The sequence below is a fragment of the Pelecanus crispus genome, chromosome 1 (assembly GCF_030463565.1).
Source record: "Pelecanus crispus isolate bPelCri1 chromosome 1, bPelCri1.pri, whole genome shotgun sequence".
Taxonomy (NCBI): domain Eukaryota; kingdom Metazoa; phylum Chordata; class Aves; order Pelecaniformes; family Pelecanidae; genus Pelecanus; species Pelecanus crispus.
The window spans coordinates 208,392,518-208,408,823 of record NC_134643.1 but is presented as its reverse complement, the minus strand read 5'-3'; the positions used below and the strand labels follow the sequence as shown (position 1 = coordinate 208,408,823).

At 39.1% G+C, this 16,306-nt stretch overlaps 1 protein-coding gene across 1 annotated transcript in view; it reads left to right on the top strand.

Annotated features, from left to right (window-relative positions):
* DDX10 (DEAD-box helicase 10) overlaps positions 1-16,306 on the top strand; it is a 199,064-nt gene that overhangs the window by 126,094 nt on the left and 56,664 nt on the right. The window contains exon 16 of the mRNA XM_075713234.1: positions 10,676-10,732. Coding sequence (XP_075569349.1) covers positions 10,676-10,732 — 57 coding nt within the window. The remainder of the gene's footprint in view (positions 1-10,675; positions 10,733-16,306) is intronic.

Here is a 16,306-nt window from a genome sequence, read left to right as displayed (position 1 = left end):
AGTTGGCCAAAGGTTAGAATCAAACTGTGAGGTTTTTTTAAAAGCAGTAATGCTGGTAGTTTTAACTAGTGGGAGAAGAATGGTGTGACCAAATCAGTTAAGGTATCAACTGATATTTATAGTGGATTATTTTTCCTTTGTGTGTCTCGTGCCATACTGCATTCCTTGGGGTTTACTTCCTACTGTAATGCTGTAGCCTCTGTCTCTCTCCTACCTCCAGCCGCTGCCGCAAGCCTCACCCCATGCCTTGGCTGAGCAACCCCTTGCGTTGGCTGAGCCATGGCCCAGGTGAGGAAGCTCTCAGGGGAGAACGCCCTGCACCTTGCCCCTTCCTTTGGGGCCCTTTTGCAGCCCCCCTCCAACTGGAGCTCTAGGCTCTGTCTCACTCCCAGTCTGCTTTTCCAAATGATTTCTGTTGATGACAGAGTAGTTACGATTTAAACATGTTTGGTTTATAGTTTTATAAAATAATACTAAAAGTACTTGCAGCATATGGTAATAGATCATTGAAAACTGTGTATAACAGTTCAAGAAACAGAAAAGACCCCCCAGGGATTCTCTTTATTTTATCAAATCTTTATTCATGATTAAAAAAAAAGTTATATGCAATTAATAAAAAGAAAAATAGATGCTATACAGCACAAACCATTCAGTATGCTGGAAGATAAATGCACCCATGAAAAACCGTATTTGTAGTCTGAAATCAGTCAATACATTAATTCTGAAGAGAGATTGCATCATATTTCAAAGGAAATAATCTGATGGGAAAAATAATCTCCATGCACTATTATGCTCTTTATTAAGTAAAGCACTTGAGTAGTCCTTCACTTTGAGGTGAGATTTGTCAGATTTCGGTGTAATTGTACAGTTGGTTTAATGTGGTGCTGGGTGAGGACGATAAAATTCTCTCCCGTAAAGAGCGTGCCAGTGTAGAAACAAAATATAAAGGGAAGAAGGTTGCTGCTGAGAGGACAGTTCAGATGAATGGCAAAGAAGAAAAGTATTAGAGATGGAGAGATGTGTGAAATAAATCGAGAGAGTATTACTTTGTTAGAAAGCTTATCTGAGCCCTTTCATAGCTATTGTGTGCAGGCAATGCCGCTGTTATGTTCCAAGTGCAGAGCTATTAAGATAAGGGGAATGGACACTGACAAGTGAGTTGACAAGACATCCCTTTTCAGTCTTAGCAGCAGCATCTGTCCAGCCTTGCTATGCTGCTGGCGGAAGCAAGGGCTTGCTCATTGTTTGCTCTTCTTTCACTTCAACAGCTGGATGGGCTACAATTCAAGCTTGAAGTGCCCTTGAGAGTTTTCTAAGAGTTTTCTAGCAAAAACAGAGGTTTTTGCCTTATCTTGTTGATGTGAAAAATAAGAAAATGGAATACCTGTGAATAGGTTGTTTGTGTACACCCTAATCAGATGAATGCCAGGAAGATGCGCCTGGAAGGTGGGTGCAGGCTGAAGTAGTGCAGGCTTAATTTAACTTCAGCTCCGGTGGAGTTGCAGCTGTAGTGCTCCAAGGGGAAGAGCTTCCAGTGCCAGGCTGCTTGTCCTGCTGGAGGATGTAATGGCGCAACTGCCCAAAATGCTGACCTCTGCCTTTCATTGGTCTTTGAGGCAACCTAGCAGCTTCTGATGGGAGCTGCACCCTTCGTTTGCTGAGGACTTGGGTGCTGCTGGGGGCCTGCATCTGCATGAGCAGGCGCAGATAGCTGCAGGGGTTTTCTGCCTTCTCTCAGATCTGGTGTATGAGAGCTGGGCGTTCCCTTAAGAGCGGCTACATTAAGACAGCTCAAGAGTCTGTGACCTGTCTAGATTATGAACTCCCACTCTTAAATGGTATTCTAAATACTAGCGTCTTTTGCAGTGCAACTCCCATTGACTTTGTCACTAAGATTTTAGTTTACAGCTTTAAATGCTACTTTTAAACACTGTTAACTAACTTAATTCCTGATGTATTTGTGTTGGAAGTGTATTTTAAGTTGAATTGGGGTTATCTTTACCTCTCTCTGTGTGTTTGTGTACGTATATACAGGGTGGGATGGAAGGGTCTGTGAATTCATTTGAAAGAATCCCTTTGATTTCTGTCAGTTCAGAAGCTGGCTCAGATGCCATTTGCACACAAAAAAGATGGTTACTGGACTGCCTCTGTATTCTCTAATTATGATGATTTAACATCTTTTATTAGAAGGCTATGTAACGTGTCCTGTCTTGTGTCCCTTTCCTCCTCGGTCAATGAACATCCCAAATCGCTTTTGTGACTATATATATATGTTAAACATACATATGTTTAAACCAGATGGCCTACTTACAAACTTTCAAAAAAATTTTCTGTCCCTAAAACATGTTCAGTGTATTCAGATGTTAAATGAGAAAGGAATAATTTTCAGTTTTGTCACCTGTTTTCCCATGTTGGTTTTGCTCTAACAATGTCCTTCTAAGGATCAGTTTCTGCTAGTTTGTGTTTTCTTTTAAATGAGGATGATTTTTCCCAGCTGCCTCTAAGACTTTTTCTGGTGCTTGTTTAACGTTTAAGATTGTCACTGTGCTCTTTCACATGCTTTTGATGCCACACTTTTCCTATGTTGTCTTACATAGGTCATACTAGACCTATGTGTTTCAGTTTCCCTGCCTATAAAGAAAACATCAACTCTAACATAAGCTCTACAGATGAAGTTTATGTTTATATAGTTTGTTGCTTGAAGAGATTATTTAATAGATTTCTAAAACCAAATGTTAAGAGATTTAAAAAACCAAACCAAACACAAAATAATCAAAAAGTTTTTGCTTTTTTTCCCTGAAGGTATTAAGATTTGTTTATTTAATAGTAACCAATTTTGTATGTAATTTCCAGATTTTTGTTGAAAATAATATTCGAAGAAATACTAATAAGTTGATTCAATTTTATCTTCCAGTTGGGAATGTTGGTTTGTTTTGGTGGTTGGAGCATTGCTTGCATGTAGATGATTTGCTAATCTCTGTAACAAAACAAATATTAAACTACATAGCAATATAAAATGTAGCAATGGCCAAAAAGTGACTGCTGAAACAGAATTTTCTTACTCAACATGTATTCAGTCCTTCCCCATTCTGTTTATTTTTAAGTAATTAATAAATAGTTCTTACTAATTCTAGTTTTTCTTCCATCCACATGTGTAGAGCAATACCACCATGGAAGAGGGCACAGTTTGATTCTGTGTTGGCTCATGTGTGTGCTGATTGTGTAGCTAGAAGTTAGTAATCTTGCTTTATGGGCTGGTGCTGTATTTATTAGAGCTGGATTTTCAGATACCAAGTTGCCTGCAAGCTGAGTAGTTAAAAATAATAATAATAAACCCATATTTTGCATGTAAGCAGGACAAACTTGGTGTGAAATCTGAGAGGAGGCAAATGTGGGATACCACGGTGTCATTTAGTCACTTTGCAGAGCACATTCGTGCTTTAAAATTTGGGCGGAAAACAGCTCTTGAATACAATGATGCCAGCATATGAGAGATGCTGTGAATTTTTGAACAGCTGTGTGTGTATTTTCTGCAGCACAGCTGACTGTCCATAACTATGCCCCACTAAAATAACAAGAGATAGTAAATAAAATACTGAGAAACAATATCAGGTAGTGGTATCAACTAAGACATATTTTCAAATGACAGCCAGATTTTTCCAGGCAACAGAGTGATTTGTTCCAAACCTCGACCACCTCTAAGAACTGTTGTGTGGTAGACCATTACCTCAGCTGTTAAATAGAATAGGTTGGTAGCTCCAAATCATGGCATTAGTATGTAAAGGATCAATTATTAAAAACGCAGTGTTAAAATCTTTAATCAAAACCTGTGGGAGTTCTTGAGCATTTAAATAAAAAGACTTCAGATGACTCAGATGACCATGAAATTTTTACAGGAAATAGGTTTGCCATAGGCTTTTTCAATGCTCTCAGGGCTAGAGGGCTAAACATGCCATAAGATGCATTAGTTGTGAGTGAAACTATTTCTTGCCTTTAGGTAAGCAAATAGAAGAGGTCAGTGAAATTTTAGGCTGGTTAAAATGCAGTATATCACCAACTAAAGAAATTTATTTAATGTAAGTCTGAGCAGTTATGACTGATGTACAAATTCTTTAAGAGAAAGAAAGGAGGCTTTTATTGTACAAACTGTTTACAAATTAAAAAGCTGAAAGAAAAATTACTGTATGAAACAAAGCTGTTAATAATACATGACAACAAACCTATATTTTTTAAAATATCACTGTTAACCCTCTGGACAAAGTAAAATGAACTCTTAATCAACTGTAGAAAGAAGAGAGTCAAAGGAGGGGGGGATTTCCTTGCGGGGGCGGGGGGCAGGGAAGAACTTCCAGCTTTCAAAGTTGTTGGATTTTCTTTTTTTATAAATAAAAACTTGGCCTTTAAACTGTTTATATATGCATCTTTCACATATTCCTAATCTCACCAACTAGAGAGAGCTGCCATGCTACTATTCATTCTCTTTTTTTCCCCCCTCAACTTGAGAACATGGAATGTAAATGTTAGAATATTTCTTTTTAATAAGTGTGCTGGAGTCTTGAGGGAGAAGTAAAAGGGGTATGAGTTTTTGATTTAAAACCCAACAGTGAAAGAAAGAGGAAATATGAGTGCAAAAAGATGCCAGTGGCAGACTTATTAATTTCAGAGTTAAGAACAATGAGTAGCTTTTCCATATGTTAGAAGCAGCTTTGTCCATGGCTTTGGCTCCTTGTTAGGCAGAGCTGGTTCTGTTGTTGGTTCTAGTGCAGGACAGGTAGAAGGGTTCAGTAACCATAACTCTTCCTTCTTTGTTTAGTTGAAAGCCAAATGATTTAGCCGTATTACATGCTGCTGACTAAAAACTTTCATCCCTGTGATAACTGAAGTTATTAAACATCCTTGTTAAACTAGATGTGTAATTGGGGAGAAAAAGAGATAATTTGCAGGAAATTTTAAAAAGCTGATCAAGAAGGTCTCTGAGCTGTGTAATACCATTAATGTTGGTTTTAAAAGGGTCTTGAAACATCAGGAGAGTTCTGGAGGAGTTTGAGACCTACCATACAAATGCTTTTGAGGAAAATAAGCTGGTAACTCAGCCTGCTGTTAGTCCACACCAGAGTAATGGAATGACTGGCACAAGACTGGCTTAATGAAGAACTAAATGAAAGGAATGTAATGCTAACCAGTGTGGTTTTGTGGAAAGTAGGCATGTGGTGAACTGTGTGTGTATATGTGTTTTTATCAGAGCAGAATCTTGTTTGTAAATACATCTATGGAATACACTGAAATTTCTGCAAGGCTTTTCACTTAAGTGTTTTGATTAATAAATAAACCTGGCACAAATTAAATGGACCGAAACCTCAGTAACTGGAACATCCCAAACCACTGGCTTCTGATTAAGTAGATGTTTCTAGTGGGCCCATGGGGTTTGTTTCATGGGAAGGGTATTATTTCAAGATTTTCTTTAGTGACATGGAAGAAAGATTTCTTGCCAAGTTGGGCTCAAAGAAAGAAAGCTGTGTTTTAAGATAGGCAGAAATACAAACTCATAGGAAGAAGAAATTTAGAACAGAATTTTAGGACTGAGAGCTCTTCCCTTAGAGGTAGAGACATTGAAAAAGATTTCGGTGATGTGGTGGTTGATCAGGTCAATGTGGACTATGGCAGTGGGATTTTTTTGGCAGGATCAAAAGGGCTGATAGAATTATTGAATATACAAACAGAAGTGACAGGTAAGTTTGGGGAAGTGGTCAGATCTCAGATATGTCTGTTCCTGAAATATTTAGGAAAGTAGGCATATCTGCTGAGAGACATCTGGAGTTGGTTTTCTTCACCTTGCAAACGGGAAAGTTAAGAGGAAGCATCATCAGCATGTATCTACATAAGGACCTAATCTTTGATAACACGGGTTCCTTCAAACTGGTCGAGAGACCAGTTAGACAGTTTAGACAGGGTCTAAAAATCACAGATAAGTAGGCTCAGACTAGTAACAGCAGCTAGTTTTGAAAGATTGTGGTGTACTGTCCTTCAGTGAAATGTTTTAAAATCTAGATAGAACGTTCTTCTAAACCAGGATATGACCACTGCAGTAGATTGGTTCAGTGATTCAGTCCTACAGCCTGTGTTGTGCTAGTCAGGCACATTGATGCCGTCACCTCTCCTGTTTTATAAGTTCATGAACCTGTGGTTCTCAATCTATCCAAACTGCTCCTTAAATGAGGTCTAGATAATCTGCATTTAGCCACTGTTCAAAACCTCCATACACCATTTTGCTGACCTAAGGTGATAAATGATGTTCTGGCTACTGCCTTTAAGGTGAGATTGCTTGGTTTTGGTATAAAGGGGCTGGAAGCACTTTCTTAGAAGTTACGGTACAACAAATTACTGCATTGATTTTTGGTTAAACTTCTTCCTCATCCTCAGTGTCGATAGCCTGGAAAGGACATAACTAGATCTTTCAGCTGTGAAGAAGGTGCTATATGAGTGCAAAGGAGAGCTAGTCAATATAAACGCAAAAGTAAATATGGATGCTTGACTTCACCACTGTAGATAAGAGAGTATCTAAAACATCAGATTGTGATGTTTTAGAGCTTTATCTGACAGTCTCATAGTGCTGTGTTATGAAGTTATGCTATAACAGAGTGACAGCCAGTAACATATGTAATTAAGTATTCATACCTTGAAACATAATCTTTTGTTTTCCTGCCCTAGTAAACTGGATTTTTCATCTCTAAATTATGTGCTTTTTTTACAAGTAATGATTTGTAGCTTGATAGAACAGTGATAAAATCTGGTGATTTTACTGTGTTACACTTTAGGTATTCCAAGAAAATCCAGACCTTTCTGTTATTTTTTCCCATGTGTGAAAAATAATGTTGGACAGCTTAGTAGTTACAGATAGTTACAGGCTTATCCCTAGATGAACAGAATCTGTTCACATAAAATAAATCAATATCCAGCTGTTCGGTTCAACTTTGCCTCATTTGATTACTTTTTACAGCAGTCTTACAGTACGTTGTCTATGTGTGTTCTGCATGGGACAATGTATCTTCTTAGCAGTAGCAATGTGAGAATGAATGACATCGTAGTCAAAATACTCATCTGAGTCTTTGGAGATCTGTGTTTCTGGCTGTGCTGTAGTGTGTCTTTGTAACCTAAGGCAAGGTAGTTAATTTCTGGGTTTCATGCAGTTATATAAAAGGGTGTCTTTATTATATGGGGATATTACCTTGGCACAGTAGAATATACAGTTGTCCTCTAGGTAGCAGGAAATAAAGTCCTGACTGGGGAAAAGTATTTAAGCATTTACTCAGCACACTGTATGTACTTACACATGTGCTTGAAGCGGCATATAAATTTAAGCAGTGCCTTAATAGGATTGTTTTCTGGAATTGAAGCCTAAGTTAAAGCCTGATGGCTATTCCTCCATTAGCAAGTGAAATAGCCCAGTAAGAACAAGATTGCAGAGTGAGATGGTGCTGAGAACCACATTGCATGCTGTGTAGTGGCGGTGGGTTACACTGTATTAGCTCTTACCTGATGCTTGGAACTGAATCACTTTGAGGGAAGTCATTCCTCTACTTGGTATTCATGGCATCCTACACACCACCAGTACAGGAGGGCATTGACAAACGAGTGAATTCAGCTGAGGTCCCTGAGATGGTGGTCCTGTGAGGAGAGGCTGGGGGAGCTGGGCTTGTTCAGCCTGGAGCAGAGACAGCTTCAGGGGGTCCTGACAGCAGCCCCCGATACCTACAGAGAGATCATGGAGGAGACAGAAATGGAGCCGGGCTCTTCACAGCAGTGCAGAGCAAGAGAGCAAGGCCATAACTTAAAACAAAAGGTTCAGCATGGATGTAAGGGAAAATTTTTCTGTGTGAGGACAGTCAGGTGGTGGCACAGAGTGCCCAGAGATGTTGTGCAGTCTCCAACCTTGGGATTTTGACTTAGCTGGATGAGGATGTGCCACAGCCTGGCCTGACCTCAGAGCTGACCCTGCTGTGAGCAGGAGGTTGCCTCAGAGACCCCCTGATGTTCCTTCCAGTCGGAACAATCCTGTGACCCTGTGTTGGTTGGAGCGTATTAGCTGTGCTCCTGAAGACTACTTTGTAGTGTGAAACACAGTGGAAGCGGGCCTAATTAGGACATTGGCTTCTGAAATGCACTCTGAACTCCAATTCAGTGCCAACATAGATGCACCCTATGCAAAATCTGCTTTTGTTTTTTCATTGACAAGGAACCAAATTGCCTCTCTCTCCCTCAAAAAAAATAAAAAAAGGTCTTGACAGCATCTCCTGTTGATTGTTGCTCTGTCTTGTTTTTCTTTTGTACTCCTGATTTCAGTCTCTGCACCTATTAACCTTAGAATCTTTTTGTGTCTTTACACTTTAGAGACTTACGTATATTATGCTGTCTGGCATACTCTTCTTCTATGGCATTATGTCAATCTCCTGCTTTCATAGCTGTCTTTTCAGTGCTCTGTTGTAAATCCCTTGAGCAGGAACTTTGCTGCTATGTTGGCTTAAGCCTGTGGCTGTAGTTAAGCCACTGCCTTTTCATATACCATAGAATTTTTCTATCTAAAATTTTCTGGACTATCCAATTTAAAAGCTGCTTTATGCTGTTTTGTAATATCTGGTGTGTTACTTTATAGCTCTGTTCTCTTTCACTTTTTCAGTGGTAAAGTTTGAAAAAGATCATAGCTTTAGCAGAAAAATGAGAGAACCCCAGTGGTAACCCCAAGGAGCGAAGAATGCACAACTAAACCATTTAAAAACAGACTGGATGAAAGTGGAAAACTTAAGTAAAATCATTAGAAAAGCATAAGTAAAAATGAACGGAAATTAATACAAATTTGACTTGGAAGAGAAGGAATCATAACATGGATGACCGTGTTATGACCATGAGGTCATGATGCTTAGGTCTAGCTTGTTGGAGACTAGACTGCCTGTGTCTGTACCAGACAGTACTTAGTCCTGGTGGCTTCTTTTGCCCCATATGATGCCCTTGTGGCCTTAAATGTAATTATTTTTTATTGTTTTTTCTTACTTTAACAAACCTGAAATAAGAAGACAGCTGTGTTGTATCTGTCTACAGTGGTGGGGTTTTTGTTTTATTTCATAGCATGCATTGAATGCCCTGGCGTGTAGCTCTGAGCATATTGAGGTGTTTGTACCAGACTGCTTTGCACACAGCATTGGAGAACTGTATAAAGCAGAGAGACGCAAACCCCATGGAGTTTTGTCCCTGTCTTTTGGGCGGGGTATGAACTCTATCTGTTTAGTTTTGATTTGGAGAGAAGAGGTTGACTTACTCAGAAAGAGAGTTTGAAAGTAAGCTAACGCTTCTGTAGTTTGGGCAATTGGGAGAATAGAAAATGGCACATAGCAGACAGATAGCTCAGCAGAAAGTGAATTTAGACACCCAGTTTGAAAATCTTGGCAGCTGTGTTCTCCTTCTCCCAGGTCTGCACTCGAACACACTGCTTTTCCAAGCAACTTTGTGTGGTACCTACACATATGCTTTGGTAGCATCATTGTGATGATACGGCTCTAGGACTGCTGGAGCTGTAGCTTTCTCGTTACTCCCACAAGTGAGCTGAAATGTGACTGGTCCTCAGCCTTCTCTGTGCTGAGGTGTTGCCCCTGGAGTGATGTTCAAGTAATCTCCCCTTCTATGTGGACTCGGTTCTAAATGTGCTGATGCTAGAAATGCTCAAAGAAACTGAGTTGTATTCCATAAACATTTGAAATGCATTGCTAGCATTTATGGTAGCATAAAAAAGTTTCAATACCAAGGTCATCAGCACCACTAAGACAAAAGAAAAGGAGGGAGCAGTGTGCTTTTCTAACGGATTTGTGCCCTTACCTGAATTTCTGTCCTTACCTCATGAAATAGATAATTTAAAGGATGTTCAATTGCAAGGACCTGACAGCCTAAATTAGCGATAATCCTTCATTTGGTTTAAAAATAATCCCAATAAGAACAACAACAAAAAAGCAGCAATAAATGTCAATTGAATTAAATATCTTGGACACTTTTGTATGCTCAGAAATCTGTCAGGCAGCTCAATGAATTTTATCATGGTGCTTTGCTCATTTTCCCATAGCAGAATCCCTTTGGTGGAGGGAACTTAATGTTACTGTTTCTGAATCGATGCAATTACTAAGCAGATGCTATTGTAGAGTGTTAATAATGGAGATACGAAAGCTAGGGAGAACACGTTTTAGCTTTCACTCCCCAGTTGCATTAGCAATTCTGAAGTTAGGAAAATTATCTTTTTAGTTTGTTAAATAGATTGCATTTTGTATTAAGCCACTGAGAAATAAGAAAAGTTGGATCTCTTGGTGCCTCTAGAACTACCCTGTTTTAGAGACAAACACTAACTTTGTCAAAATACTTAGCTGCATCATTGCTTTAAGAATAACAAGTCTCGGTGAAGATAAAATATGACTTTGAATCATTCCGTAGTTTTATTTCCTTTAAGAGCAAGAAGAATGAGTAATACCTCAATCAGATCTTTTTATTTATCGCTTTTCATCAGTAATATGTAGGGTGAATACCACCAGTATAGCATGTGTGCATTAAAAATATGTAGGTGGCTTAACTTTAATCTTAAAATATTAAAAGAAAAAAACCCAGGAGTTTGCTTTAAAACTGTGTATTTTGTTTGTTTTAGGAGAAAAGGCTAAAAGAGAAAGCAGCAAGGAGAGAAGCCAGGAATAAGAACACACAGGTAAGGATTTTTGTTCTTTTGATCAAGCTACTGATAGTGAGTTTGAAACGTTTTTTAAATTATTTCTTTCCTTTCTTTAATAAGCAATGTTGTGATTAATGACTCCTTAAAGGCATTTTGTTTGCTTGCCTTTTCTTACTCCCATGCTCTGATGTGGCTATAATGACTTGCTGTGGAAGGATACTGAGAAAGCATGAATATGTGTATGTATGTATATATATGTGTGTGTGTATAAATATATAAAATGTATGGGCAGCCTTCTGGAATTGCAGCCTCTTTATTCTGTATATCGAGTGAGTTGCAATTTCAACTGCAGTGTTGATGTCATGTTTTTTTTTTTTCCTGAATACTTGGTCATGTTTATAATTTGCAGGCAGTAAGGTACTTTTTTTTTTTTTTTTTGTCAAATCTCATTTGAACCTGTTTCTGCTGAACCTTTTCTTAAACAGCAAGTATTTACATTGAAGTTTATTCCTTCCCCTTGTTAGACCCACAAATAAAACCTTTGCTATCCTTTTCTTTACATGTTACTAATACCCTAGAGGCTGTTCTAGTTTTTCATATTGCTTGATTCGTGATAAACTGAGATTTCATTCAGCTGCAATGATTTTCCAGAATATGGACAGAGTAATGTATGTCATTTCTCACGCTGAGTCTCCTTATGCTACACATGAATAGTTAAGGTTTGTTCTTGGCAGTTAGCAAATACCTTACTCCCTTGAGAAAATTGATAATGTTCTGTGTCCGATTTTTACAAGCTGGCCATGCGCTGGAAGGCTTAAGTATAGGAAGATGCTTCATTCTGTAGTTCTGAAGTGGAAAGTAATTACAGTTTAAAATGAAAAGCCTAGTTATACTAAGTATTAAGTATGATTCTGTCTTCAGAGATGGCAAGCTATGAGAGCTGTTGGCATCATGACTCCCCAATCAAGCAATAGAAATTTTCTGCATGTAATTGAATGTATAGAGATGCATACTTCTTAATGTATTGAGCAAGCATTTTAGGAAAATTATGGGATGAATGATTAACAAACATCTTAATATGGGGAGAAAACATTGATCAAATCAGGCTGTATTGCATTCATAAATGCTGCTTGTTAATTTTGCCTATTTTTAAGGAATTTAAAAAACCCCAATGTCATGTTATTCAGCAGCTGGAGAAGTAAACCCATTCCTTTCAAAAGGATCTGCTTGCTGATGTACTTCTCCTAGCCTATTCTTTGCCAAGCAAATGAAGATTCATTTCTGTCCTGTTAGAAAATGAATGAAGTTGATCCCTATCGAGGAATGATCTGTCTGTGTGTGGGGTGCGTGTCCATGGGTACAGTATGGGTTAAATGCGGAGCCTCACCCCCAAAACTGCGTAAGATAAAGCCACAATTTGATGCACCTCTGTCTCTCTTCTGTGCAACACTTGCACTTGGAAAGCTGACTTACTAGTCCTGGTCTAGTGCAAGATTGGCATACGCTTTCTGTGAGAGTACAAGCTGTGCAAACCTGCTATTACTTTGACTTAATTTTATTCCCGAAGTGCTTAGCTCACTCTCTGCAAGAAGGTGCAAACCTCAGGAGCTGACATGTCTCCTTGAAGAAGACTATTGGGCTTTTTCTCTTGTTTAGAGGCTATTTTTGCCAGAACTGTGTGCACCCGAGTCCTGTAATTTTCACTGGGGCTCATTTGAAGGGAAAACGCTTCTGCTGGGAAAGGCTGCCAGCTTGCAGTCGGGCCGTTCACTCCTGGAAGTGGAAGGGAGCAGTAGATGGTAGATAAAGGTGACAGTTTCCGTCTGCTGGGTGTCTGAGGAATTAATTAAGAACACTCCCTGCTTCACAGAATCTTAGAGAGGAAGCCACAGTAGCTGAAGCTCTCCATAGTCCGTGTGGGATATGACTCACGCAGCTCCTAGGAGACACCCGGGGGAAAAAAAAAAAAAGAAGGAAAGAGTAAAACACAGAAACTATTGAAACAAAAACTGCTGAAACAGAAAATATATGTTTAGAAAATATATGCTGCCTAAATCAGGAATTTGGAAACGTTCACATTTTCACTAGTGCTTTCATAGTATGGCTTGTGACCCACTTACTCTGCTGTACACAACTCCTTTGGCAATTAATAGAGTTTTGAAAAAGAGAAAGCAATAAGGAGAACCAAAAAAGCAGAAAAGGTATTTTTAATTATATTAATGCTGTTCAGCAGCTAGAGAAAAGGGCTAGATCAACAAATTATGAGCAGCCAGTCACTTCAAAGCAGCTGTGGTCATAATTTGTTGTTCCACATCTACCTGCTTTTTTCCCCTTGTTTGTTTTATTAACTGCATCTCTCTCACATGATAAACTCCTTGGGTTACAGTATTACTGTATTACTAAGAGTATTACTTATTATCTCTCACTACTATGCAGCCCACTGGGTCTGACATGACCAAAACGGCAATTTACTTTCCCATTCTAAACATTAAATAATAACTCATCAATTGTGACTTCTGCATCTCTGCTTTAGTATAATTCTTGTTGTCCTGGTGTTGGTTGTGCCCTGTTGCTGACTGGACAGAGCCTGGCTGTTTATTTTTAGTGTATGCTGTTTTTTTCCAAAATGAAAAGAGAATTTGTTTGGAACTAAAAATTTATGGCTTACAGTTTATTTATATTCATCCTTTAAACCATACACTTGTGGGATTTATTCTTAGTCTTAATTTAATCTTAGATTCTTGGACTGTGATACTCTCAGGTTTAGGATTTCTCTGTCCTGTACATGTTCATCCCTTTCTTGTGCCAGGAATCTTGACTTCTTGACATTTTTCATTCGTTCTACCTATAATTTTTTAACTCGTGGCCTACCCTTTTTAATTACAGCTTTCCTTCAGTTTTATACCCCCATATTGTTTTGGGGAGGAGGGGGAGTATCTCCATTTTAAGTTTGTTTTTGTTTGGTTGGTTTCTTCCCCCCTTTCATTTCAAAGTTTTAATGCCTTGCACGAGTGCAGTTTTTTGTCTGTATGCCAACAAAAAGGAAAGATCACAGGAGAGATGGGCCTCCTTTTTCTTCTGGTGCCACAGGGGCAATTGCAGGGAACATGTTGCTCAGCCTTCGTTGCACAGGGATGGGGCAGGCTCCCTGCAACTGGAATTGAACAACCAAATTCTGGTACGCTCTGCTGAATGTGCTTGAGCAGGGGATTAGATGAGTAGGTAGCTGCAGTGTTATTGACTCCACCTTGGATAAATCCCCATCCAGTAAATAAACTGAGTAAGAAGTGAGGGCTCTTAAAGGATGCTTTGGAGAAAGTATTTTGTGGAATTCATGGCCATTAATTAAATTTGAGTGCAAAAGGCTGTGAAAACAGGTAAAAGAAATTTTCTCTTACATTCCTATTGAAAAAAAAAATGGAAACTTAGTTTCTGGGGGATTTTTTTATCATCAGATACTTAATTAATTGTCTTCCAGTTTAGGAGAATTTGATGAGATGTTTACAAACGCAGTGTTTTAAGATGGCAAATATTTTGTCCTCACTCAGTACTGATAAAATTGCAGTCCTCAAGCCCTCAAACAGATTTTGATACTGTTTGCTTGAAGATGGTCTAGAGAAAATTACGCAATCATGTTGTCTTTTGATCCAGAAGTAAAGCATTGTGCAGAAGCAGCAACAACATGGACAGCTGCTCTGAAGCAGTAGCTGGGTGTTCCTTGGTGAAGCCAGCCTCTGGCCTCAAGCAGGAGGTCCCTGCATCGTGCAGTGCTCTGCTCTTGACTTTGCTCTTTTACTTCTAGTAATCTATCACATACTGATTTCTTAGTATACATAAAGGACTTTTATTTTAGGCTTCAACCAGCATTTAAAGGTCTGTGCTCTGCAAGCAACTGTCAGCTGCAAGGAAGCTAAACAGGACTGTATTTCTCCTTTAGTGAGTTTAGTGGGTTTGCTACCCTGATGCCTTAGCCCAGTATTGATGTGTTAAGAAATATGAAGTGAGGAAGGTTTTGGTTTCTTTTAAAGAAAATTATTTTTGTAGGAAAGGCATTTTCCAGGAGCAGTTGAACAGGTCTGTAGGTCAAGGTGGGGGAGCAGAGCAGGACTCAGGAGAAGGTGCTGTTTCCTGCCCCAGCACTGATGTGCTTTGTGATCCTCAGCTATCAACTCCCAACATCATGTAAGAAATGATAACTAACCCCTAAAAGAAGGCATCAGTATCTGCTAGAAGTAGTTTGGACAGCATCTGTAAGCAGTGCTAGGAGGTAAAACTTGCTCAGTCATGCCAGTTTGGTGCATCAATTCAGCCACTGGCAATCCTATAGCAGTTACACCATGCTGCTGTCCAAAGCAAACCAGAAAAACCTCAAAAAGGGCTGACTAGCAGACCAGAGGTTGTTTACCCAAGGTCCGTAAGAAAAACGTAGCCTGCTGAAAACCTAGGGAAATCCAGCTTGAACACGTACTCCTTAGTGAGAGGGTTTTTCTGTTTTAGAAAAGAATGAAGAGGTCAAATCATTGGAATAAAGTTGAGGATGGGGATTGTTATCAGGCTGGAAAACTGACCTCTTCTGAGAGATGCAAGTACTCAGTTGTCAGGGGCACTTCTTCATAGGAATGAATTCTTGCTCAATAACTGTAGAGCATAAGATGATCAACAACAACAGCAGGATAATAAGCATGCTTTAACTTTTCTCATGTCCTCTTTCTCCCCTGGTCTCTCCCCAACATATTTTGCTGTTCCCAGAGGAATTAGTACTTGCGTATGAGATTTTACGTATTTTACAAAATATATACTTGATATACTTATATATATATATTTAAGATTTTCATGGAGTCACAGTGAAGTCAGGAATCTTTCTACTCTGTTATGAAGGGATTTATGTGAGCACATCTACCAAATACACCTGGGTGAGCAGGAGGCACATACTTAAAGATATGACAGATTTTGGCATTGATATCAGCCTGTATCGCATCACTGCAAGGTATAATCCTCAATATAGCATTATGTTTTCTGCACCTTGTGCCATGCTCTGTTGAGATTTTAACCAGAAAAATACTTAAAAACACCATTTTCTTTTAATCTCTGGTACCCTGCATGGGATTTGAGATAACCTTGCTGAACATAGCTCAAGAAATCTTTGCACCGTGTGGCAAAATTCAAACAAGGAAGGCACAGAGTCAGATCTCTTGGGTAGCTATTGCTAATAATCCACTGGGAGAAATACAGTCTTTAAAATATGATGAAAATTCTGCATCCACTGTGTATCGTTCCTGTGGTTACTGGAACTGACTTCTATTACCTGACAGCTCTGCTTCTGCCTTGAATTTCCTTTTCCTTGAGATCTAGCCCATGACCTGGTGTTCAGGCTGGAGTCTCTAGATTCAGTGTGGACGTGAACAGTAATTTCAGTGTGGAAAGGGGTTCAGAGGAGTGAAGGAGCAATTTGGTCTGTGCCTTCTGTGAATACGGGTTCCCAAATCCCTTTGATCAATTTATCACTAAGTGTTCTTGGGAAAGTCTCATGGGATGCCCTGCATACTTGATGGTTAATGGTGAAGGTGCTTTGGTTGTGGTTCAACTCATGACCCTCTCGTGGATAGTGTT